This window comes from Lichenostomus cassidix, chromosome 3, assembly GCF_008360975.1.
Source record: "Lichenostomus cassidix isolate B80296 chromosome 3, HeHo_3.0, whole genome shotgun sequence".
In the NCBI taxonomy this organism is placed as follows: domain Eukaryota; kingdom Metazoa; phylum Chordata; class Aves; order Passeriformes; family Meliphagidae; genus Lichenostomus; species Lichenostomus cassidix.
Window position 1 is genome coordinate 102048915 of NC_139483.1, and position 24830 is coordinate 102073744.

General features: G+C 41.0%; 1 protein-coding gene and 1 long non-coding RNA gene across 2 annotated transcripts; both read right to left on the reverse strand.

Moving 5' to 3' along the window:
- Positions 1–3409: 3409 nt before the first annotated feature.
- LOC146440320 (uncharacterized) lies at positions 3410–12159 on the reverse strand. The gene is made up of 2 exons (XR_014851117.1): positions 8931–12159; positions 3410–4625 (listed from the first exon to the last, which is right to left on the reverse strand). It is a non-coding gene; the product is annotated as an uncharacterized LOC146440320 (long non-coding RNA).
- A 3175-nt stretch (positions 12160–15334) lies between these two features.
- Positions 15335–20445, reverse strand: RDH14 (retinol dehydrogenase 14). The gene is made up of 2 exons (XM_085056924.1): positions 20029–20445; positions 15335–16841 (listed from the first exon to the last, which is right to left on the reverse strand). The coding sequence occupies exons 1-2, from the start codon at positions 20374–20376 to the stop codon at positions 16224–16226; spliced, it is 966 nt and encodes a 321-aa protein (XP_084913050.1). The 5' UTR covers positions 20377–20445; the 3' UTR covers positions 15335–16223.
- Positions 20446–24830: the final 4385 nt, after the last annotated feature.

Genomic DNA, 24830 nt, shown 5'->3' on the forward strand with positions numbered 1-24830 from the left:
GGTCAATGGCTGAGGCCAATTGTGTGAGGTTAAGCAAGGTGAGCCCTGCACTTGGGTCACAACAACCCCAGGCAGTGCTACAGGCTGGAGGCAGAGTGGCTGGAAAGTGGCCAAGAGGAAAAGGACCTAGGGATGCTTGTCGAAAGCTCTGAACATGAACTAGACTGTGCCCAGGTGGCCAAGAAGGCCAATGGCATCCTGGCTGTATCAGCAAGAGAGTGGCCAGCAGGACCAGGGCCGTGACCATTGTCCCCCTTGTAAATCTCATCTCCAAAATAGACAGAGCCTCCATCTCAACTGACTATGTATTTGAGCATCATAAGGGGTTATCCTTTACAGGTTTTTTCTCCCAAGCTTGTCCTGGTTTAGACACCTAATTGCAAAAAATAGTTAATAGTCATTAAAACAGCATACAGGACAGGCGAAGTTCTTGCAGGTCAGCTGAAATTCAGTTTCTTCAGCTTTCCCTCCTGACTGAGCTGGTGTTTTAGCACCCTGTGAGCTCACTCTTCTGTGCTCAGGTCTTGTAATTGATTGTGCAGGGACAGCCTGGGACATATCTGAAAGTGAAGCTTTGCACCACTGAGAGTTTATCCATGCAGCTGAGTAGCACCCTAATATGCACTCCAGTCACAGATCATCAGTCCAGGGGGCATCGACTGTGAAGTCGTGGTGGGTTGACTTCCCTGGCCATCAGGTGTCCAGCAAGTCACTCTGTAAATCAAAGACAATTTAAGGAAGCACAGCCTTCAAGCTCACTCTAGCAACATCTTTAGTGTCAGCAGACAGCATCACACTGAATGTAGCAAGACAGAAGCGAAATTGTGAGTGATCTGATGCTGGAGCATGTACATCTTAACTTGTTAGTCTACAGGCTTGATGCCCAAATACCTCTTGAGATACAGCCCCAGTGACTGTGTTGTTGGGTTATATTAATTTTTTCACCATGCCCAACACACAGCCTGTAGGATGTGTGAGACTATCAGGACAAATCAGCCATCCAGAGATCTTGCCTGGCTCCCCTTTTTCTTGACACTAAGAAATCTGAAACAGGCATTTGACTGTACACATAATTTATACTCCTAATGTTTCAAGGAAACATGGGATTACAATCTCATGTACACAGCTAAACTTTCTTTACTCTGATGAAAAAGGAAGACAATATTTCCCAATGCCTACTTAGCAGGAAGGTGTATGCTCAGCCAGTGTAGTGGAATTATACTTGACAAGTAAAAGTGTACAGCAGCAATCTAAACAGCAGCTTCTTCCAACCAGTAATGCCACAATTAACAGAAGTGTTTCTCCATTCCTCTACAACATAGCTGCTTGTGAAGACCACTTATAATAATGACATTTGATGACTTGCAGGCCAAACACAAAAGTTATTCCATACTTTTACATGAAGTAGAAGATAATTATTTTTGGAATTTTTATTAAGAAACCCAGAAGCTGTAGTAGTTTATGCTTCTACTGACTCAGATATATCCAAGGCATCAAAAAATGGTGGGTAAAGGAGCAGTTCAGTTTACATTTTCTTTCCACTCTGCTACTGCACAGAGCTGGGGAGAGCTGAGTCCCACTGTTCCTACAAAGTGATATTATCCTTACAGCTACTTGTGTCAGCCAAGCCATATGGACCATGCATTTGAAGAATGACCTCTGTTTGGGTTATATTTTCACAAAATTTTAAAAACAACAGGATCATTTCCTTTTGTTTATCTATTCCCTTGTTCAAATAAAAGAAGTTGAAATAATATGAAACATGTCGAGTTTTGTTATCAGTTGGACTAACTTACATAGGCATAGAAGTATTCTAAGTATTTAGAGCCTTTAATTAGTATGTTTTCATGAATGGACATTTCTAATCTCCTTGGACTTTCAAGCAGATGTTTCTGAATTAAAATCATTCTATTTCAAAAGACATCACTGGGCTTACTATAATATTTAAATAATACATTCCTTTTGATCATGGTATTGTGACATACCTCAGACATCTTCATTGTTTGTGCTATTTCTTCAGAGCCCCAATGAAATATGATATTTTTTTGGCACTGAATCAAGAGATTATGCTAGGCACTGCTCTATGTTATGCAGTGTTTATTAAAATCTACCCTATAAACAATTTAAATCTATTATTATTATACAGGAGGCCTTTAAATTAATTTGTGCTGACAGAAAACCTACAAAGTCTGACCTGCTTCAGCAGTTTGTCTGTGAAAGAAAGAGCAATTTTTCAAATATTATATAAAAGATAAAATCTACGTTTTTTTACTACCAGTTTCAGAAACTACATTTGACTGGGGGAAATATTCAACCAGACTAGCATGTGACCAGAAAGAGGTTTCCAGATACATTGCAAAGGGACTGGCCAGTTCACCTTGGTTTTACTTCAGCTCACATCTAACCTATACATACAATATTACAAACTATTACACATGTGAGATTCCTCATCACTGCTGCAATGCAATGTTTTAAAGCATTATTGCCACAACTCTGTTAAAAAGGAAGTGCCATTCCTGACCTGCCATTTGGATGTCTCTATTTTCCAGAGGAAGCAAATTTGTTTTCTGAGTAAGAGGAGATGCAAAACTTTTAAAAGGAAAAATGTTTATGTTTATTAGCTACTATATCTCTTGATATACGTCAAAATTCGTATGTGATAACAAATACATGAAAGGATAAGTTTCATCTGAAATAAGCTTAATTCTGTCTCAAGTAGTGTGAGCCCCAATTCAATAAACTCTTATGTTTTGGTCAGCCTCAAAGGAATTTATGTCAGTACCCTGCTGAAAAAGGTTGCTATCCTTAATTTCTAGGATACTTTTTATTCTATCCTATTTAGCAACATTACCAAAGCTGTAGAATTCAGATCTCGACGCCAGAATAGGCAGAATGTGCACATAGTAAATTTAGTCCAGTGGGGTATTTCACTGCAAGAGTCCAGACACCAGCTTGAAAATAGAAAAATATCTCCTAAAATATGAAGGCATCAGTGATATTCAGCCTCTGTCACATGTATTTGTGTTTGCCAATGTATTTTATACAAATGCATAATTAACCCTTGAAAATACACAGAACATTACATTTTTAACTTCTCCCTGCCTTTTTAGAATGCAAAAGAAAAGTATGAACATATTTTTTCTGCTACATCCAAACTTTAGAAACACAAGAAACAGGCCATTTTACTGGAAAATAAGTTATCTGTCTACCAAGACATCAAACAAAAATTTTCCTTTACTCAAAATGCTCATTTGTTTAGTCTTTAATAACAACACATTTTGAGCAGTTTGATAAACATCCCTTACTTTGAAAATCTCCCAGACTCCAGTTATTCTTCAAGAACATTGATTTATCAATTTTTCTAGGCAACAGAAAATACCAAATTTCTTGTCAGTGAAAAGGGTGTAGGAAAACTTCTCTTGAGCAACATTAAAAAAAAAAAACCAACCCCAAACCACACACAACTCTATAGGCTGGGGTTTTTAGCTGGTTACCATCAGAGGCTGATTATCATTATCAATAAACTTGGCAAAAAGATCTGAAATTATTTCATTTCTTCCTTTTCTAACATCAAACTCAGGATGAATTTGTAGGGAGTAATGAAAAGCAATTTTGTAATTTATGAACAGAGAGCAGATCCATCCTTGAAACATATGTACAAACACATGGCCATGCCCCAGTGCGAATTTCAAGCAAACAGTATGTTTCATAAAAAACAGTCAATTTGCTCATTTCTAGAGAACTGGCAGCCACTTTGACTTGCTGAAAGATCCAAAAAACATAATTTAAGTACTGCATTTAAAGTTAATCTAGCTAACAAAAAACAGGGATAAACTTTCCTAGACTAAAATTGTAAATTAGATGCAAATTGACAATAGGAGTGGAACTTTAATGAAGTACAGTAATCCCCACTGCTGAGGAAGTTAATTTGATGGCTAATGACATTCATTTACACACGGGTTCATTTGCTGACTTCCTCCAGTGCAATGGCACTAGCTACCCTGTTGGCAGTTAGCAATCAGGAAGGAGGGTTTTTTAAAAAACTCATCTAAGAGAATTAGGAACAAACAAAGGGGATGGGGGGGAAGGAAAATCAATGGGACTGACACTTCTGAATCTCCCCCAGTGAGCAGTGGAAAGTTTTAAGCAGAAAGATTGACACTTGAGTAAGAATTTCTCTGACTCACTTTTATGAAGAATGGTTTCTGGGGTGCTCTAAGGGTACCCAGTGGCCTGCCTGGTGGGATGCCAGTGGGCATAGGGGATCTGTTGGTGAAGCACCCTCAACCCTTTGGAGTAAGCTCAGCAAGTTGGATGAGTGGAGAAATCCAAATTTTAGAGTCAAAAATTCCCAGGCTTTTTTCAAGTTAGCCCAATCATGACCTGCCCATTACAATTTTCTCTATATAAGCTCTTACAATGTACTCAACAAAGCTGTGACCAAGCCCTTAGTCTCTCTTAGCAGAGCTCAAATCAATAGCACAGCAAATAAATTACTGAGTCAACAATTCAAATGGATTTCTCACTATATTAATGGCTTGACTATTGACTGTGCCCTTCTTTATGCTATTTCAATCATCTTCAGCAGCGAAGCTCCAACTTGCTCAGCTGCTTGGCTTCCCTGCCTGAAAAGAAATAGAGAATTTATTAATATCTCTGTGAATTACATTGGATTTTGGAGTGTTTTCCATGCTATATTATTTATTGTACGTAGAGTGAACAGGAACCTACTGGAACAGAGTTCACAGCTGAGGAAAATTTAGTTTTTTACAGATGGTAACATCCATGTGTTGTAATTTTTTTATTTGAAGAAAACAAAGGGAAGATTGAGAGGGAGAAAAAAAACCTAAAATGAGAAAGAGAAATACTTTTATTAGAGTATTATGAAAACATTCGCCATGCATATTTTGCTTCAAAATATATTAACTATAGTCTACCAAGATCAGATAAACTACAGCACAAAAAGAGTGCATTTGTTTTCTCTGTACTCAGCAGGATTATTCACATTTGTTGTTTCATCAGATATTGTTAATATAATAAATTGCACATGTTACATGTTTGCCAACATTCCTAAATCAGTCTTCAAAGAAACATCTAAATGATCTTCCACTATAAAGGGAAGAAAACACTGAATGTACAGTACATTAAAAACAACAGAGTGGCATCATAAATATCTGCGTGCACATTCATTTTTGCTAACCCAGGCTGCCCAGAGCTCTTTCACTGCCAGGGATCTCTAAATCCAAACTAGACCAATGGTGATATGTTTACCCAGGAAGGCCTTGTTTCAAGTAATCTCATCTCTTTGATCAGCTGCAAAAGTGCAAATCTAAAATCAACGGTGGCAGAACAAATTTTAGCAAACAAAGACTTGCCAGATGGGCAGGTGCTGAAAAATATGAGGGCAGTTGTAGTGTTTAACTCCCTTACACGGTGATGAAAGAACCACTGGATGTGTCACTGAAGGTGATGATAATAAATGTAATGAAAGTAATAATGAATTCCCACTGTATGTCTGCAACAGGCTTTACTCTGGTTCATGCCAAATCAGCTATCACTTCAAATTATTCCTGAACACAGGTGTTTCTGAGGTAAGAACAATTTGTGCTTTTTCTATGCTCACACAAATTAATATTAAAGCTGGTTTATAAGTGAAAGTCAACTGCTATTCAGGTTTGCTGACAGATCTACCTTGGGTGGCTGAAAGTTATATCTGCCATCCCTTCCGCTCTCCACAAAGAGTTACTGTCTTCTCTCAAGGGTGACTGAACTGGAATTTGGTCCCAAACTACCACAATTCACAGCCCATTCTACAGCCCAAACTGGTGACCATCTCTGAACATGCAAGTCTCCTATTCACATTTTGAACATGCTGTGTTCAGCATTCCATGCTTCACTAGCACCTAACTCTGGGAGACACCGAAATCGGTTGCAAGGACCTTCCATGGCTTTCTCTTAACCAGGTGCATGCATGAACACACCACTGTTTGAATTTTGAAAACCCAGGATAGAAGGTTTTAATTTCATGTGCAATCCTGACTGTAAAAGTCACAGAAAATGAATTAAAAATCTGTTTATCATATCATACAAATATATTATATTCATGGGTAGTATTTTAACAAAAAAAAACCTTTCTGTGATTTAGATGCATAACTATTACAGATAGGAGTCATCTCCATGGGAGTAGGAGTCATGCACAAAGGTGAAACTGAGCAGGAGTTATTTCACCTAAGTCTTGTCGTGAAAAGTTGGACTTGGGCTCTTAATTGTCCAATTACACTCACTGTGGAGAGATGCAAATTCTACCAAAGAAACTGTTCAAAAATAGGCATCTGTGGAAAATGGGGTGAATGAAAATCAGGAGATCTCTAACTTGACAATATCTCCATCTAGCCAAGGTGGCCAGTTGAGCCCACACATCAGTTCTCTAGGTTCTTAAAGCAAAAATGAAAAATGACCTTTTTTTAATACTTTCATTGAAGCTAAAAATATAAGTGATGCTTTGAAGATAACTGCACCATTTTAGACCACGATACTGAATAAAAAAAAATTCCAGAAAATGTTCCTAGGGACTAGCCCTTGAACATATGCACCTCAGGATGGTTATTTTTCATACTTGGCATGGTTTTGGCCTCTGCAAGCATTTTCACAGAGGATTTCCACACACCGACTCAGTATCAGAAATTGCCAGGATGCAGTACCGAAAAGCAGTTTGATTGTTGACACCCTGGTGTGAAAGATAAAAAGCATTCAAGAGTAGTGATGCAAAATGTGATATGCCAGCTGGCCTCAGTGCCAGGGGGCTGCCCAAGCCACATCTAAATTAGTGATAGCTTTAGAGCAACTGAGGAAAAGCACTGAGAGAAGCACTAGCATACCCTATAAATGGACACACACTGGAGTATTACATGCAGTTCTTGTTCCCTCCTTTCACAAAAGAGGTAAAAATTCGGCTAGGATGTGGAGGAGAGGCACAGAAATTACTGGAAACCTTGGAAAAGGGCCTTGCAATAAGAGAATAAAGGGGTTCAGTCTGTTGAATTTAATAAAAACATTCAGAGATGATTTCAGTGATTACAGTGTGCAAGTATCACCACAGGGAGAAAATACTGAGCATTAACAGCAGCACTCTCATCTCACACAGAAAGGCATAATGAGAGGTGATTTCTGGAAGTGAAAGCCAGACAAATTCAGGCAAAAATCAAAACACACATTTTTAAGAGGGTGGGCTGCTCTTCCAAAGGAAGAGATGGATTCTCCCAACTACTGATGGCTTTAGATCTTGGCTGGACATCATTCTAGAAGATAAGCCTTAGCCAAACACAGATTGCTGGACTGACTGGGTTAAATTAAATATTTTGTGTCATTCAGGAAGTCAGACTAAATAATCTAAGGGCCTTTTCTGGCTATAAAAAATCTGTGAATCTATAAAATTCAACTGCATAACTGTGAATTCTAGTCCAAGTATAACACATTTTGATAAAATAAGGTTTCCATAGTCCAGTGCTGTGTTAGCGGATGCAATTCCAACAGATCAGACTATCAGTATAAAACTGGAAATGAATAAAGCATGATGACATGGTGATGTTAATAACAATACCAATTCCCCATGTATTTACAGAGTCAATCTACAGAAATCGGGGCAAAGTCAGTGGAATTTTCACACTATAAAATTATTAAGAGAAAATATGGTTCAGCTTTTCAGACCAGTCTATGAATGTCACAGATGTAAATTACAAAATCACTTCTATCTACTAACACTTGAAGGAGGAAGGGGCATTTTTTGGCTATGCTTATTGCACTCAGTTAAGGAGTTACAGGGCACCAGCCCAAGCACTGAAATTCAATCATCTGTGCTGTTCAATAGTTCTGGCAGCTCTCGGCACAATTTTGGCTCTGGCCAACTTACGCTTTTCAAAATAACTCCTTGCATCATTCAGTGATCAGCATGGGCCAAGGACACTCCTAGCAAGCAGTTTGGATGCACCTAGGCATCTTCTGGGGGAGAACAGGGCATGGTAACATGAACATTGCCCCACTATTCCATTCAGCCTGTGATTAAGCAAACACTTTATTCTGGCAATAAACACCCAGTAATACAGATAAGGCCAGTGAGATCCAAAGTGTCAACTCTTCTGCAGGAAAACACCTGATCTCTCAATTCCTTCCCTGTTTTCTGCTACAAAAATATTTACACTATATATATTTTAATTTTACGTATGAGTTACATTGATCTATGTTTGAGGAAAGCACTTTACAAACTGTTCAACTGCAAATCAAACCACAGAATTAACTATTTGAAGTGACCTATCAAGGCCAGATCCAATTGAAAGCCAGAAGTGACTACAAATAAGACACATTCAGTACCTATATTTTAGAACTTTAGACCAGAGAGTGGAATTTGAATCCGAAATAAGAAACCTATTAAGCACACAGAGTTAGGCACTGTGCTTTTTAGGAAAAATCACTCAGAATACATGGAGAACAGAGATTAATGTTACATTATCTCGAGCATAGCAGAGCATCAGAATACCCATCTCTCCTTAGAATTTAAACACAAGATGTAAGGGAATGCTTCCATTTACTCACAGCCTGGGATTTGCTTCTCAAGGTATAATCCCCTGGTTATTTTACTTCCAGATACAGCCATTCAAGGCTCTTTCTTTTGTATTACAACAGGAGGAGGCAAACTAATATTAATACAATAATGAAGTATCTAGATCTGTTGTCTGATAAATGGGAATATCCTGATCTGGAGACAATTTTGGCTCAAGCTAAGAACTGGGAGAATTCCTTAACCACAAAGCTACTGGTTACAGCACACAGCTGTCCTGCTGAAGAAGCCTTATTTCCCAGCAGAAATACAAGTTTCATGAGGTTGAGAAGGGACCTTAAAGGAGAAAACACAATTACCATCAGGGCAAGGATACCAACCTAGGGAGGGATGCTCAATGCTCTGGTCCCATCTGAGCTACATGTAAGTATTGAATTAAATGGGCTAAAGCCCAAGTAGATCTGGAGTGAATAAAACCATGAAGAGAATGAAAAGGAAATATCAAACTCAAGGAAAATGCTTAATATAGGTAAAAGCACAATGAATTTGGCACATCCCTTTCTTTAATGCTGTTCTAATTTTAAACAACCCATTGTACTGTGCTGTTGATAGCCTTGTGTGAGCCATGTAGGGTTCAGCCAACTCAGCTGCATGATCAGTAAAGAGACAATGCTACCACACACAGGGTTATTTGGATTAGTGAATACCATACGCAAGTAAATCATCTGCCAGATGGCATCGGAAGAAAGCTGCAACTCTCTCACTTTCATTTCCACAGCAGCAAACAATGTTCCGTGTTTAAAATAAACTCTTCCAGATGAGTAAAAGATAAACTTTGTGGTGCTTTTTTCTTGGTCTTCTCTTTGATTTCAGCTTTTTTTTAAAAAAAAATTAACAAAAATACAGAAAAAAAACTCATCTACTCTGATTGAGTTACATTAATGAAAAATCCCAGTTTAGACCACCGCAGTACAAAGCTGTCCCTCTAGGCAGCATCAAAATTCCATGCCATTTACTGAACAAAAGGCAAAAATGAAATACAATATTTTCATTCATCAACTTCTGTCAACAGAACCCCTAAAAATGAACACCTACCACATTAAGCCATTTCCTGTCATTTTATGGGTTTTCCACAGTGAAGAACTGTGCCGCCTTGTTGAGACATGGATGTTTTCACATTTTATGCAGTTTTAACCCTTTTTAAAAAGAAAACAGCAAGTATCTAAGATCAAACAAACAGAACCCCCCTCAAAACCCAAATGCAGAGACTATGCAACTGTAATAAAACTTTTTCAATTTTTCCTTTTGAGTTTTTAAGTTGCAACTTTTGCCACTATAGATGACAGCTTGTTATCTCTTAGTCTGTTCTACTGTGCCAAGACCCCAGTCTTAGCTATGCTAATACAATTATTTCATAATACATCTAAAGACTGTACAAAATAAGAAATTTTTGAAATTTTCCACTTGCAGCAAGATTTTATAGACAAAAACCTCCATAAAGCAATCCTACTTTTTTTTTCCCCATAGCTGTTGTGAATCATCTGAGACATATCTAGGACTCTGAAGATTTTGAGGGCAGACTGAAGGAAAATGATGCTCTGGTTCCTTCCCAAGTATTTTCAAAGCCAGGTGAGGTGTCAACTAGAACTATCAATAACTTCAACTGGACCTGTAGGACCTCAGCCCTTCAAAGTAGCAAATGGGTTGTACTGAAGCAATTTTCGATTTACTATGCTTTACTCATGGGATACACCTCCAGTGTTGTATATACAGGCCTTCAGGGCAGACTGAAGCCTAAAGTATCTATCCATGTACACTGGAGCAGGTATTTCTGCCTGTAAATGAGCATATAAAATGATACCAAACCTACTTGTTGCAGTACCTGTCAGTTCTGAGCCTCCAGGCGTGTAACTTTTTGCAAATGGTGCTCATGATCCCTTTCTTGAGGCATCTAGAAAGACCCTGGCACTGCTCGTCTTGAGGACAGATGGCATTTGGAGAGGGCATAGTCATGCCATGACTTAGGAGGACCCAGGACATCAATCTACTCTTGGGGAAGGTTGCAACAGGACTTAGATGAACTTAATTAACATCTGCCATCGTCAGACTGCTGTGCAGGTGGCAAACTGGCAGACATCCCAACTGCAGAGATGGGCTGACATTTCTTTGGGGAAAAAAACCACACATTTCTGGAGAATGTTGCAGGGTATTTAATATATACATGGCACTGCTACTGCCACCACCACCCTACCCCGATAATTCCACAATTTGTGAAGTAATTCTTTAAAAATGCCATACATACATAGAAGTGCATAAAGCCTCATTCATCAAGCTTACAAGAATCACCATCCAACTGGCTGTAAGGGTCCTAGTGCCCAAACATAATGCTGGGAAATCAAGATCAGCAAAACTATTTAGGTGTCTGACTCCCAGTGCTTTTAGTGGGATTGTGATTCCAGATTGTTTGTTTTTCCCATGAAGAAGACAGGGAGAAAATCCCAGCACCTTGATAAAGTGATTCAAGCACGTGATGTCCTCCTGAATCTCTCACGGAAAATAAGCTACTGATGCTTTCTCTTATACAGATTAACTGTCTTTCACATTACCTGAAAAGATGTGATCATACTTAAATGTGGAAAGAAAGGGCTATCAACCTTGTTTGGTGGTCTTTGTGCCAGGCTCCCCCCAAAAAGGCGATTAGGAAAGCATTCCTTTCTCCATATTACACAGGACATTTGGAATTAATTAACTTTTCTAATTAATTTCTCTGATCTGAATCCAGTTACGACAGGTGTGAGGCTGCTAGTGGTAGCTAAAGCTGTAAGTAAAAAGTCTAGAGGGAGCTTGTCATTTTCTGTTATGAGAAACAGCAGCACCATTCTGGGACAGATCAAAAACAATAATTCAACTGTGGAGGCCTCCCGGATCGTTTTGCAAGTCAATTACTCTCTAAATGATTAGTTTGGAAAAAGTTATGTGAAAAAGGGAACAGGCCTTCCATTTTAAAGTTATTTGTGTGACTCTTGCAAGTTGTTTATTTTGTTTATAGCCTTAGGTGAAAAGAAATTAAGTGTGTTTGAAGTGGGAATTATCCACATTTTTCAGCAAAAGCATAATTGCGCCGCACATTCACAGGGCTCAGGCTTTGGAGCCGGTGAAGCATTCACTTAGAAGGAAGCTTAGGCAAACTAGGCAACTGCTGAAGAGAGGAGAATTTAAATACTTCTGGTTTTATTGCATCGTGGAAAAACTGATCATTTATCTCATTAAGATGGAGAATTTTTACTGGAGAACCCCCACTGGGTTTATAAGCTTGCCTGCTGTGTTGACTGGAGTAACCAAAAGAGCAGAGCTGTCCCTTTGCCTGGGGATAGATGTTGGCCTTTGTGGCAAGGTAAGAAAGGTAAATTGGTGACAGATTCCGAGTATATTTTTAAAAGTATGCAGTCTCCCTTAGCCTAAACAGATGGGCCTTATAAAATAAATACATGCAACTTCAATTTAGTTTGCTTGCAGAAACCTCAGCCATAATACCTACATGTGTGCAAGGAGAGCTGGCTCATAGCTAGGGCATGCAACTTAGAATCAAAATAAAGAAATTAAAAAAATTTAATTAAAATTTTTAAATTAAAAATTAAAATAAATTAAAAAAAGGAAATTTTCTTTCTTCAATTCTTGGTCTGTCCATGAGGGAACTTGGTTACAGGGGTGCTTTCAAAAGCACCATAGCCAAAGGTGAATAAATTACACTGAAGCAGTTAAAAAGTGCTCTCTTTAAGATACTTGAAGTCTGCTTCTCTTGACCATTACATGGAGATTTTCTACTCTCAGCTCTGTGTGTTCTCCAGCTGCAAAAGCATACATTGTATTCCTGGATGTGGCTTTAAGCACTTGAGCTCAACACTGAGCTCAAGCCCGAGCGCTCTGTCCCCAGCCCAGTCCCTCACATGTACCAGAGCAGCACAGTGCCAGGTGACACACCTGTGCTAACAACCCACCCACCTTGATGAACCTCAGCTCCTTGGTAAATCACTGACTGCTCTTCCTGACTGTCTTTTAAAATGAGAGATTAAATTGCTTCTGCACACATGCCTGCACACATGCCTGCACACATCCCCCCTCCCCAATATGCTGATTCTAAAGCCTTTTAGAACACAGATAGTGTGTGATGTTGTTGCCATACAAAATGTGACCACTGAGAAATGGGGCCACTTGGAAACATTGCTGAGACTGGCCAAAAGCTTCAGTGGGGAAAGTCTGCAAACAGTCAAAGTTAAGCCCCTGCTGTGGCCCTCCACCTCCCAGCTATGGCAGGCCAGATGCACTTCCCCTGCAAAAGGCCAAAGGACAGGGGATATGTTCTCAGGAATCACTGTGCCCTATACACATCCTAGCCTTTTTTCAAATCCCCTGGGCACAGGGATGGAGTGCTGCCCCAACACTGCTCGTGGACCCAAAATCCAACACTCAAATTCTAACCATTTACCTAAGAAAGTTGAAGGTACCTTTTGCATTTGGAAAAAGCTGCCTCGTAAAATTCACAATTATCAGAAACTTCAACAAGATCTTCAACTCAGCTGTGGCTTCCTTAACTCTATCTACACATGTGCAGGTGAGATTAGATATATGTACTGCCATATCTATAATGTACTTGACAGCAATGTGGTTAGTGTCTGTACCTGTCAAGGAAAGTTGCATTTCCATGGGCTTTGCCTGATATCCCTGGTCAGTCTTCCTCTTCCATCCTTATTTTAAAAACTTTAATTCTTCATAGAAATAAGTTTGACCATAGTGGTGGTCAAATGGTGGTTATGGTTAAAGAAGGCAACTAGAATGAAACAGTTTTGGCTGCATGCCCTCAATAGAAATTGGTAATACAACAGTATTACAGAGAGCTTGCCACATCATTCTGGAGCCACGGGGGAAAGTGTGAAGGTGCTGCTCTCCTCAGTGTACTACCAGCTCCAAGGGGAGACATTTAGCCCACAGTCCTCAAATCACACACAGATACCTGAGTTTACTGAGGGAGAGGGAAGAGAGAAGTTCCTTAGACGAAATGTTTGGTTCTAACCTAGACTGAGTCAGCATTACTGCTTGTTGAAATAAGGACTCTTTGATTTTACACTTAGATTTTGTAGATCTCTTGACCTGTGAAGTCTCCAGTTCCTGGATGCTACTAGAATAACAAAGGCATCACATAAAGAAACATTCATAGCAGCCTCAAGGGGGTAATCAAAGATTTCTAGTCCACAGCAGTTAAATGACATTCAACCTTGAAAGTGACAAATTTTACTTATTTTACTTATTTCAGATGTCAAAAAAAGCCTAGCTTTCAGTAAGTCCCTAACAATTCAAACTTTCAAATTGTTTTCAGGCAATATTCATCCATTAATATTCCATTAATGGTCCATTAAGGATTAGTCTACTCTGGAATGAAGGCTGTAACTTAGTTATGATTACAAGAATGTAATCCCTTTCTGACAATGGCTCTTATTTCAACATTTCAAAAGAATAAAACCAAGTATACAGTAGATGTATTAAGTATGACCTGTTACACACTACTGGGACTTCCTATTCTCCTATTTCAGTACAAATCCACTTTTGCTGTTTTGAAGGTAAGTGCACATCCTATGTAGGTCATTCAGTCTGAAAATTACAAATATCTCTGTGCTTCAGGCAGTTTCAGTGCAGTTCTTTAGTGCAGTATTTTCAGGCTAACCATCTTGTCCATTGTCCACCTTTGTATCCAAGGCTTTCCTTACAAGAGGTGTGCACACATTTCCGCAGAGGAACAATGCAGCACTGTTCTTATAGAATTGCCACAGTAGTATTGAAACACAAACCCGAGTTTTGCTCAGCCTCTTTGTATCTCTTTACAGCAGTTAATGAATTCCTCATTCTTCAGCTACCTGTTAAAGGTCCTGCTTGCAGCCATTTACAAGCATTTAAAATGAAAACATGAAATTCATCACTAAAGAGCAAAGCAGGACTTCTTTAAATGTGTAGCACAACTCCCTCCTAGCATCACTTAAGAGAACTGTTCAACATTCACAGTGTGCCTTGACAACACATCAACCTGTACACCTTGCCTTACAGTGAGTAGTGCAAAGTGCAACCTCTCATGTGATTTTACAAACCTGCTCTGCTTTGTAGTTTGCCTTCTGATATTCTGGAATGCTGCTTTCTGCCTCACCCAAGTCACTTGCCCAGCATATACTCTTGCTGGGGAAGGGGAAGGGGAAGGCAAGATCAAGTCCATTCCACCGAGCAAAAGCTGAAGTATGCTGAAAGTCTGAGTAAACAACCAGAGGAAGAATTCAAAAAATTTAACTGGTTACCATCTGAAGTGCAGAACAGATGTCTTTACAAATAAGGAACTATTGATTATTGATTTATTATTATTTATTATTGATTTATTATATATAAATGATAATTATATATATTATCATTTATTATTGATTCCACTTCCTTTGAGTAATATTAACATAGTAATATTAACATCTAAATCATTCTTCCATATTTATCCTATATAACTACCAGAATTTTTTAGTAATGTAGACCAAAAGGGTATACCTGTAAATATGAAATCATAATTTCTATGAATTAAAAAAAACCAGTACAGATTCATGCAATACTCACGTATTTCTCTGAAGCCCATTTTATAGCTACCAACCCCACACAACAGTCTCCCTAAACCAACACACAGGTTCATCCTCTGCTTTGAAACAAGTCTACTGGTTTCTGATACATCTCCCACAATAAAAGAATGAATGCTATGTCTTCTTTTTAAAGGATTTTATTAAAGAATATTCAGTCAGCTGTATGAGACATTTATTGAACCTCATTACTGAGTTAAAGTGCCATCATTCAAGCCAAACACACACTGAGAGGCTTATTCTCTTCGGTCTAATTTGCATGAGGTCTTACACAGTTCATGCCATGCAAAGCCCTATCAAGGCCAGTATACATCTTGCAACTACCCTTTTAACGAAACCCAAGGTTTCAAGAAACATCAAGTTCAACACACATTAAAATAAAAATACAACTTGCACAACCAAGTGTACTTACACACTGAACAGCAGCAACATCACTAAAAATAGCTGACTTTGTGCTTCACAGCAAAACTCTGCACGGCTCAACAGTTTTGTCCACTGAACCATGGGGCTGACAAGCCTTTGAAAGGCACTCAGAGGCCTCAACAATTACAGTGCAAGATATCAGGAAAACTCTTTATTCCATTTTTCATTGTGATGGCTCAAAGAAAGATGACTATTATTAAGACATATTTTCAAATAATTTTTTTAAGAAGTGTTTCACCATCAGTACCCTGCATTGTCCAGCCAGACAACATGTAATGACAAATATGCATATATATTGCAAAACACATTTCTGCTTAATTTTTATTTGTAAAACATGAGTTCCTAAGCAGATTTAACCAGAAATTATATTCACACCCACAAACTCGATTTCAGATTTTTTCTGAATGCCTGTGTCTATTGAAGATTGTCTTTTATTTCAAAACAGAGTTCCAACATAAATCAGTCCCTTATTTCATACTTACTGAGCAAAATACTCTGTATTCCCACAGCATTTTAAGTGAGAATTTCACTGTTGGCAAAATGCATTGCATAGCTATCTGCATGCTTTTTTTGCAGACACTCCCTAGCACTTACTTCAGTAAGCCAACCATCACTTCACTGATATCCCACAATTTTCTTGCAACCAAGTCATCCATGGCTTTGGGCAGGAGTTCTTCCTCTTTGCAGTCTCCAAAATACTTTCCTGTCACGCCTTCGACATCAGGAGAAGAGGCCAAATAAATAGATGTCTGGGCTCCTTCCAGAGGCGTTTTGAAGAAAGCCCATGACACCAAGTTGAATAGAGGTTTGGCCAGCAAAGGAATATTCACATGCCTGCCTAGATTTGTTCTGACAATCCCAGGATGAAGTGAGTTGACGGTGACTCCTGTCCCTTCCAACCGACGGGCAAGCTCCCTGGCAAATAATATATTCGCCAGTTTACTTCGGCTGTAGCAAAAGCTTTTATTGTAGCTTATTTCACTGTTCAAGTCTTCAAAGTTGATCTCTCCATATTTGTAAAGCTTTGAGGATACTACAACAACCCTGCTCGGGGCAGAATTTTTGAGGAGGCCCAGGAGAAGGTTGGTGAGCAAGAAGTGGCCCAAGTGGTTTACACCAAATTGCATCTCAAAACCATCCTCTGTCTTCATGTATGGACACTGGAATACCCCTGCATTATTTATCAGAACATCCAGCCTTGACTCTTCCTTTAAATAGGAAAGAAAAAAAAATAATTCAGTTTTAGAGCTCTCATGCAAAACATTATTATGCTTCAATTTCTCATTGGGCATTGTTAAAAAAGAAATAATTTCATTCCTAGTTTTCTGAATTTCTGACATTCTCTTAAAGCATTGCTGAAAAATAACCACCTTGTAAGTTGAACTACCACTAAACTGAGTACTTGACCCCAGCAGGATGCAAGTACGTGAGAGTAGGTCTGTATCAACTTCTAATGCAGGCAGAGAACACAAACATCTGCTTCTCCAGGAGCAACTTTTTCTACAGCAATTCAGTGATAAATTACCTTTGAGATGTAGTTTTTTCCCCTCTAAAAAGCAACCTGCCTCTTTCACAGCAAAAGGATACACATTAATTCAGGGCAAATCTCTGCTATACCAGAGGGATCTACTGTGCAAAAGACATGCAAACACAGAACACAAAGTGTTAGCACAAGGAATTAACCTCAGGGCTGAAGAGGAACCATTACACTGTTGATCCATCATCCCACTGGGATGATGTCATGCAAACCATTCCAAAACAATAGTCTCATCATTTTAAACTTATCTTGCTTTAAAACCACTATACGTCACTGTGCTGCTTGGTGAGAACTATGGAACAGGACTCAGAGAAAAGTAACATTCACGTTTCATACAATTTGAGTCCAACAGGTCTACTCAGGAACTAAGCAACAGAGGCTTGAAATATCCACGAGGTGCCCAACACATGCTATTTGACGGATTGGTGTTCTGGTTCAGGTCACTAAAAGTCAGATTCAAGGATGTATGCTACACTCTCTAGGATCAGGAGACGTAAGTAATTAACAGAGAGGTGGCATTGATAATTTAAATATATGCATCATGCACTTCATGCTCCAGAATCCACTCAAAATTGTAACTTAAAAAAAAAATACAAATTAAAGTAAGCTGCTTAAATAAGCTCTGAATTCAACACTCTCACCAATCTTTGACAAAAGACTGTGAAAGCACAATTTATGCTTGTGTGAATCAGAGGCAAATGTATTCATTTTCTCTAGAAAGAGCACTGGGAGTTTTCTTTGCTGTTCATTCTTTAAACCCAATGCCAGGACTGGAAGACAAGCTGAGACAATCTTGGCCCACTTTGATGATAAAAATAGAGAACCTCATAAATGAGTTCTGCACCATTTCCCTTTTATTTCATTGCCATTAGAAGCAAAGATACAAAGAGAATAAAACCCAAATCTGCACTTGGCATTCAGTTAAAGGTGCTGGCACCCAATCACTCAAAATTTCAAGTACTTCAATCTCACACCAATTTCTGTGGAACTTGTGGCTGCTCCGTCTTGCATGTAATTGGGACACTAAGGCATGATACAAAGAGCACCAAACTCACTTCTCCTCACCCAAAGGACACAATGGTCAGTCACTATCCCTAAATCAGGACAGGAGTGAATAAGTACTGACCGCAGATCTGCTCACTGAAGTGATCCTTCTTTCTTCTTTAGAGAAAAACATCTGACTGAAGGATTTATTTTGCAAGACTTAAGAGCTCCACGTGTGCTATTTTCTGAAACTCCTACATTTAATAACCTAGAGTGATGTGATCAACGTCAAGCAGGCAGATACTACAAGCAAGTGCAGCAAAGAGCATAAAACACTACTTTGAAGGGCAGTGCTACTCCTTGCAGCCTCTAAGTTCATTTTCACTTTCTCCCTTTTCCCATGGAACCCTCCAACATCTCAGTCTTTTATTTTTTTTTCAGTGAGACTAAGGAGTGAGAGATGTAATCCCTTTCTGTGGTGTAAAGTAAAGCTCCCACAAATAAAGCTAAGCAGTGGAAGTGCATTGACTCCCCATTCTGCCAATGTTTACATCTTCTTTATGTCAAACGAAAAACCACAAGAACCCACAAACAAATCCCAAAATAACAGCTCCAAAAAGGACTCACAGATAGGGAAGGTAACTAACATGAACTTGGGTGGAACAGCTCTTGAAAGTATCTCTTGAACTTGTGTCCCTTGTCAATCAGGAGCATTCAAGTTATAATGCAAGTATCAGCAATACTCTGCAGAGAGCACACTCCCTTTTCCTTTATCCGTTGCTCATTTAAGAGCCATTCTGATACTTTGTACTATGAAAGATATAATTCTTAAACAGTGTGTCTCTTTTTTTGGTATGTGCTTTTACAAATTTTATATCCTTTCATGTATCCATGGTTTCCCATAACACTGAAGCAACATTAGACCTCATCACTGCATTCATATATATGAATATATTTGACTGCAAAGTATCCCACTACAAAACTTAAAACTTAACATTTAAATTCTAGAAAATGAGTTTGAAAATTAATGCAGTAAAGTCCCTGCGTTATTTTTTCCTCTGGCAACAGGATCTGAGCATCTTTTAAGTACTTAACAAGCACATCTCTGAGCAGCAGCAGAGCTTAAGCCTGTCTTCCCATGACTTCATGTCTCATGGCTTGAGTAGCTAGATGTGGTGAGATCAAAGCCCCAAAAGATGCTTTCTCTGGGAATGAAATAATGCCTCCAACAGTGCCTCCCTCTGCTCTATGTATCTAGTATTTTGTCAGGCAAAACAACTGGATGTCTCTCTTCTCCTAAAATGTAGCTTTTCAGGGAATCTACAAAACCTTTATTCAAAAATGTCTATCAAATAGACTCTGCTGGTGGCGGGTGAGAGATTTAAAATCCTTGGGAGGGTGCAACCTGAGGAGGCAGCAGAAGGATGTCTGGAGCATGTGAGCAGTGCACCTGTCAACTTTTATTTTTCTGGAGACAAAGCTGTAACACCAGTTTAAATCAACATAGGTTAAGCTAGTTAATTCAGAGAGAAAGGATGACAAATTATTTATCTCACACAGAAACAAACATTTCTCCTCCAGAACAGAAAAGTTCTAGACTACTTTGAAGCAAAACAGACCAAATTATCACTGAATCATGCTTCCAGGCGCTAATTCACGGCCAATTTGCTTAATCCTCCCAAACCCTGCGGTGACTTCAGCGACCTCCCCAGCCACCGAGGCGCTGCCGGCAGGAGGAACAGCCTCCTCCAACCCACCCGGCAACCCGGGCGCCGACACGGAGCGCAGCGGCCGCCGCCAGCACCGCCCAGCCGTGCCTGCCGAGCCCTGTCCGCCCCCGGGGCACACGGAGCGACCCGCGGGCCCGGCCGTACCTGCAGGACGCGCTGGCAGAAGGCGCGCACGGAGCGCAGCGAGGCCAGGTCCAGCTCGCGGACCACCAGCTCGCCCGCGCCGTCCGCCCGCTCGCCCACCTCGGCCCGGATCTCGCGGGCCGCCCGCTCGGCCCGAGCCCGGTCGCGGCAGCCCATGATGACGCGGGCCCGCATCCGCAGCAGCTCTGCCGCCGCCGCCCGGCCCAGCCCGCTGTTGGCGCCGGTGATGATGACGGTCTTGCCCCGCATGGAGCCCCCGCGCAGGGGCCGCGCCGCGCCCCGCAGCCAGCGCCAGGCGGCCACCAGCAGCCCCGCGCCCAGCGCCAGCGCCGGCAGCGCCGCGGCCATGCCGGGCCTGCTCGGGCCGCGCGGGGCCTGCTGGGGCTTGTGGTCCCGGAGCGGCTCGGAGCCTGCGCTTTGCGCGCCGGGCAGTGCTGCGTGCCCGCCGAGGGTGTGACGGTGAGGAACGGGGCGGGGATGAGACATCTGGGGGCTGTGCTGAGGGTACGGAACGGGGAGTGTCTGAGATACAAGAGGGCTGTGCTGAGGGTGGGGAACGGGGTGTGTCAGAGACACCCGGGGGCTGTGCTGAGGATGGAGAACGGGGTGTGTCAGAGACACCCGGGGGCTGTGCTGAGGGTACGGAACGGGGAGGGGCTGAGACACCGGGGGGCTGTGCTGAGGGTGGGGAATGGGGTGTGTCTGACACACCTTGGGGCTGTGCTGAGGGTGGGGAATGGGGTGTGTCTCGGACACGTTGGGGCTGTGCTGAAGGTGGGGAATGGGGAGTGGCTCGGACACCTGGGGGCTGTGCAGCCGTTCAGCGGGACCGGGACGGGCTGGAGAGCGGGTCGGAGAGAAACCTAACGCGGTTCCAAAGGGGCAAGTGCAGGGTCCTGCACCTGGCGCGGAATAACCCCACGTACCAGCACAGATTGGGGGCTGATTGAACCTCTTCAGTTGTTGTCACTGAAGCCCTTGGGCGGCCCCTCAGCTCTGCCGACTTTGTTTCGAATCCTTAACCAAAACCTGTTTTCAGCCATCGATTTGATGTCATGTTTCCAGACATTGCCATTACTAATCCTAGACCTTAATTATCCCAGCCAGAGCAACATAACCTCATTCACGGAGACAAGAGTGGTTCACCTCAAAATCCTTTCACCCTGGCCAGGGCAGGATCGCTAGTAGAAATGGGAAGAGAGAGAATTTAACCGAATTTTGATCAAGAGCAATAAAATTTTAAAAAAAAAATGTTTTTAACAACAACAAAAAAGGCAGTACTGCAGTACTGGAGTTCAATGCAGATTTCGGGATAAGATAGAGCCAAAGAGGATAGAACAACATAGATTAAGAGAAGTTCCTGATCAGGACCTAGGGGCCAGCATATGGAGGAATAGAGTACAGGTATACAACAGTCTGTGGGGGAGACGAGAAACAAGCTTGACTTAGCTGATAAGGATTATGTCTGTCCTGAGTCAAGACGCAACACGTTTGGGGAAATGACTAAGAAACCCAAGAGGAAACCCATAAGTCTTTGATCAGGTTTCTTGTGGCTTGTCCGGACATGACAACCATTTGCAATAACAAGCTCCCCTTAACTGTCACATGTTGGTGCTACCTGCAGGCTGTCATGTGGCTGCAGGCTGTTCTGAGGCTGACCTCAGCTCATGTTGCAGCAGCAGAAACACGGTAGATTTCTCTGGAAGTATCCTTACCATGTCTTTTCTCACACTTCTTAGGCAGTTTAAGGGCTGTATAGGCAGCATCACATGTAAACACTGGATTCATTGACAGACCTCTTCTGTCTTTGTCCTCACCACAGAAAACACTCTCTTCATTCTTGGCTCCTCACTCCATTATGAGCCTCATGGTTATACCAAAGGTTTTATCCAAGCCACACCATTGCACCTGCATGTGAAACAGATCGATTTTAATTTCCTTAACAAGGTGCCATTAAGAGCCTTAAGAGCCATGTTGAGGTGTTGTTCCATGTGCTCTTCTCATTGTAAATATGCACTCTGAGGTGGTGCAGCCACACCCAGTCAAGACCATGAGGAAGGAAGAGTGGTTGCCAACGAGTTGTCAAAATAAGAGAACCAGGAAACGCCCTGTTATAGAGTAATAGATTCATTCTGTAAGAAATCTTCCTGGTGGGAGCTAGAGAATCTGCTGTTCATCATCTAGTAGTTGGGACTCTGGCAGTCATCTCTGATGCTCCTGCTTCTTAGAAGGCTGCAGATGTGTTGGAGAGGGCACTGTCTCAGGGGTCCTACCTGTGTTTGTCTATGTCAGTGCAGCCTTTAGTGCAAGGAGCATTGTGCTCAGGAGCTTATAGTGATCAGAAGCTGCTCATGTAGGCAGGAATGATGTGTGCATTCACATGTTGGTCCTGGACATTCCTGAGCATGATAACTGGAAATGATTATTTCTTCTGACATTGACCTGCTCCACTGGTTTCTGTATTCCTCTGTTGCACTCAAGGTTGTGTTTGGCAATACTGCAGGCCAGTGCAGGTTATGGGATCTGGCAGAGGAGCCTGAGGGGGTACCTGAGGATCCTCCTCAGGGTGTAGGAGCATCCCACCTGCTCAGAACAGATCACCATCCAAAACACATGTTGGAAGACACGTGATGATCACCATCTTCAACTTTTCATCTGAAATATTTTATATTTTGTTTCATCCAGATGATATGCTAGCCTAAAAATTGAAAGGGTGTCTTAGACATGGGAAGGAACTGGAAACATGGGTTTATGATGTCTTGGTAACCTGTGGTAAATATCTAACACACACTGAGAATATATTCTGCAAAAAACAGACAAAAAAACCTGAAGTCACCTTCAGAATCTTATTTCTAACATTTTTGTCTATAGGGATTGGTAGTGGTAGGAGGCATCCCCATTTGACATATTGTCTTACCTGAACACTTCACTGTGATGCAGTGCAGAAACCTGAAAGCTAAGGGAACAAGAACTGGGTTTGCCTGACAAAGTTCTGTTTCAGCAGAATTCATCTGTTATTATTAATCCTTTTCCAGATTTTGTCTAGGATGACAGTTTCTTTTTCATGAGTCTGTCTTCCAGTGTTGTAAACACTGATAAACACTGTAAAGGCTGATAAAGGACAGTCCTCTCTATTCCTCTACTGAAAATTATTTCTGTTGTTTTAACTGTGACTGGCTTAGGGTTATGAGGTGCCAGGGCATAAATTCATGGTAGCGTGATAAGCGTGAGAAGCGAAACATTTTTTGTTGTGTTTTGTTGTTGTTTGCTTGTTTTGTTTTGTGGACTGGAATGCTATTAAGAGACAATTCTCTTCTATGTCTACAAAAATAGAAAACACTTTCCCTCAGCTCCCACCCCATTTCACAGAATTTTCTTGAAAAAGATTATTTTGGTCCACTAGCCAAGCTGTGCCTTGGAGCAGAAGAAAATAATTTTAACAGGCAGAGGCTGCTTGGCAAGCCCGACTCTTCCCAAACATCCAGATTAGTCTGGAAGGTACTTGCATGAACTAGTGATGCTCCACTCCCCCATCATGCTGCCAGCTAGATATGCAGAGAAGCAGCCATTGAGCCTGAGACAGTTGCCTGACAATTAAAAGACAGTGTATGATCTGAAACATCTAAGGGCATTTTGCTCAACTAAGTTAGGAAAAGTGATTGTGGGTCTTAGCTTTTGAACTTTAATGTCAATTTGGATTCTTTGACTAAGAATGTAAATTCTACTATATAAATTTGTGAACTCTTTTCACACATGCCTTGGTGGTGTCAGGAGTTCACTGCAAGAAAGAGTCCCCTAGTACTGTGTGTGCACAGATCAATAAAAGACTTAGAATCTCCTATGTCCTGACCAGTAGGTTTCATTCTTGCTGGAGGCAGATGGTTGATTGGAAATAAAGGTAAACATAATAGACCAGATAGCTCAGCTTCCAATTTATTCAATGATTTGCATGTTTATCCTGTCAGGTGTGAGACTCACCTCTGGACTCCCACAGGGATCAAGGATCCCAGTAACTTTTTCATTATCAAGATATACTTTTTCCATGAGAGTCAAATGCCAACTGTGTTTCCTGCACCCAACCTCTAACAATGTGCGGATTAAAAATGGTTGATACACGTTCTGCTTCAAAAAGGCAGGACTGGTCTTTCTGAAATTTGCAGCCATGCTTTTGTGGTAAAGGTACACACACAATTTATATTACACAGCTAGGGAATATTTTTGAATTCCTTGTGGATTCTGAGCTCTCACATAAAAACATCTGCTAATAACATTTTTCATAATCTCCATTTGGTGAGGTAACTCTATCCCATCCTGGCAGACAATGACCAGGCCTCAGTTACTCATGTCTTCCTCACCTCCTGGCTGGGCTGGGAAATGTGATATGTTTTGGGCACAAAGCCTTTAGCACATATGAAGCTCCAAGTACACCAGAAATCTGCAGTGCATCCCATCAACATCACATGCTGGTGTGAACACTTGAAAACCTTTCCAACGGGATCTATTCATGTTTCATGCAGGATCAAGTCTTTTGCCTTTGTTTCCAAAGAACTCTGTGGCTTGGACCCAGAACATTAAAATGATTGCCTGTGTTCCTGGGAGAGAAACCATAATTGATGCAATGGAGTTTTCTGCAATAACAGGGCAGTTCATCCGGACAGAGGAGACCAAACTTTTTCAGAAGCCAATGTGAGATTCTGGACCAAATACCCCCAGGAACCACAGATCATCACAAGCTTGATTCACCATTTCTTCACCCACTGCAAAGCATATTCTTTTGGTTTTGTCTCTTCCAGTATGAATAT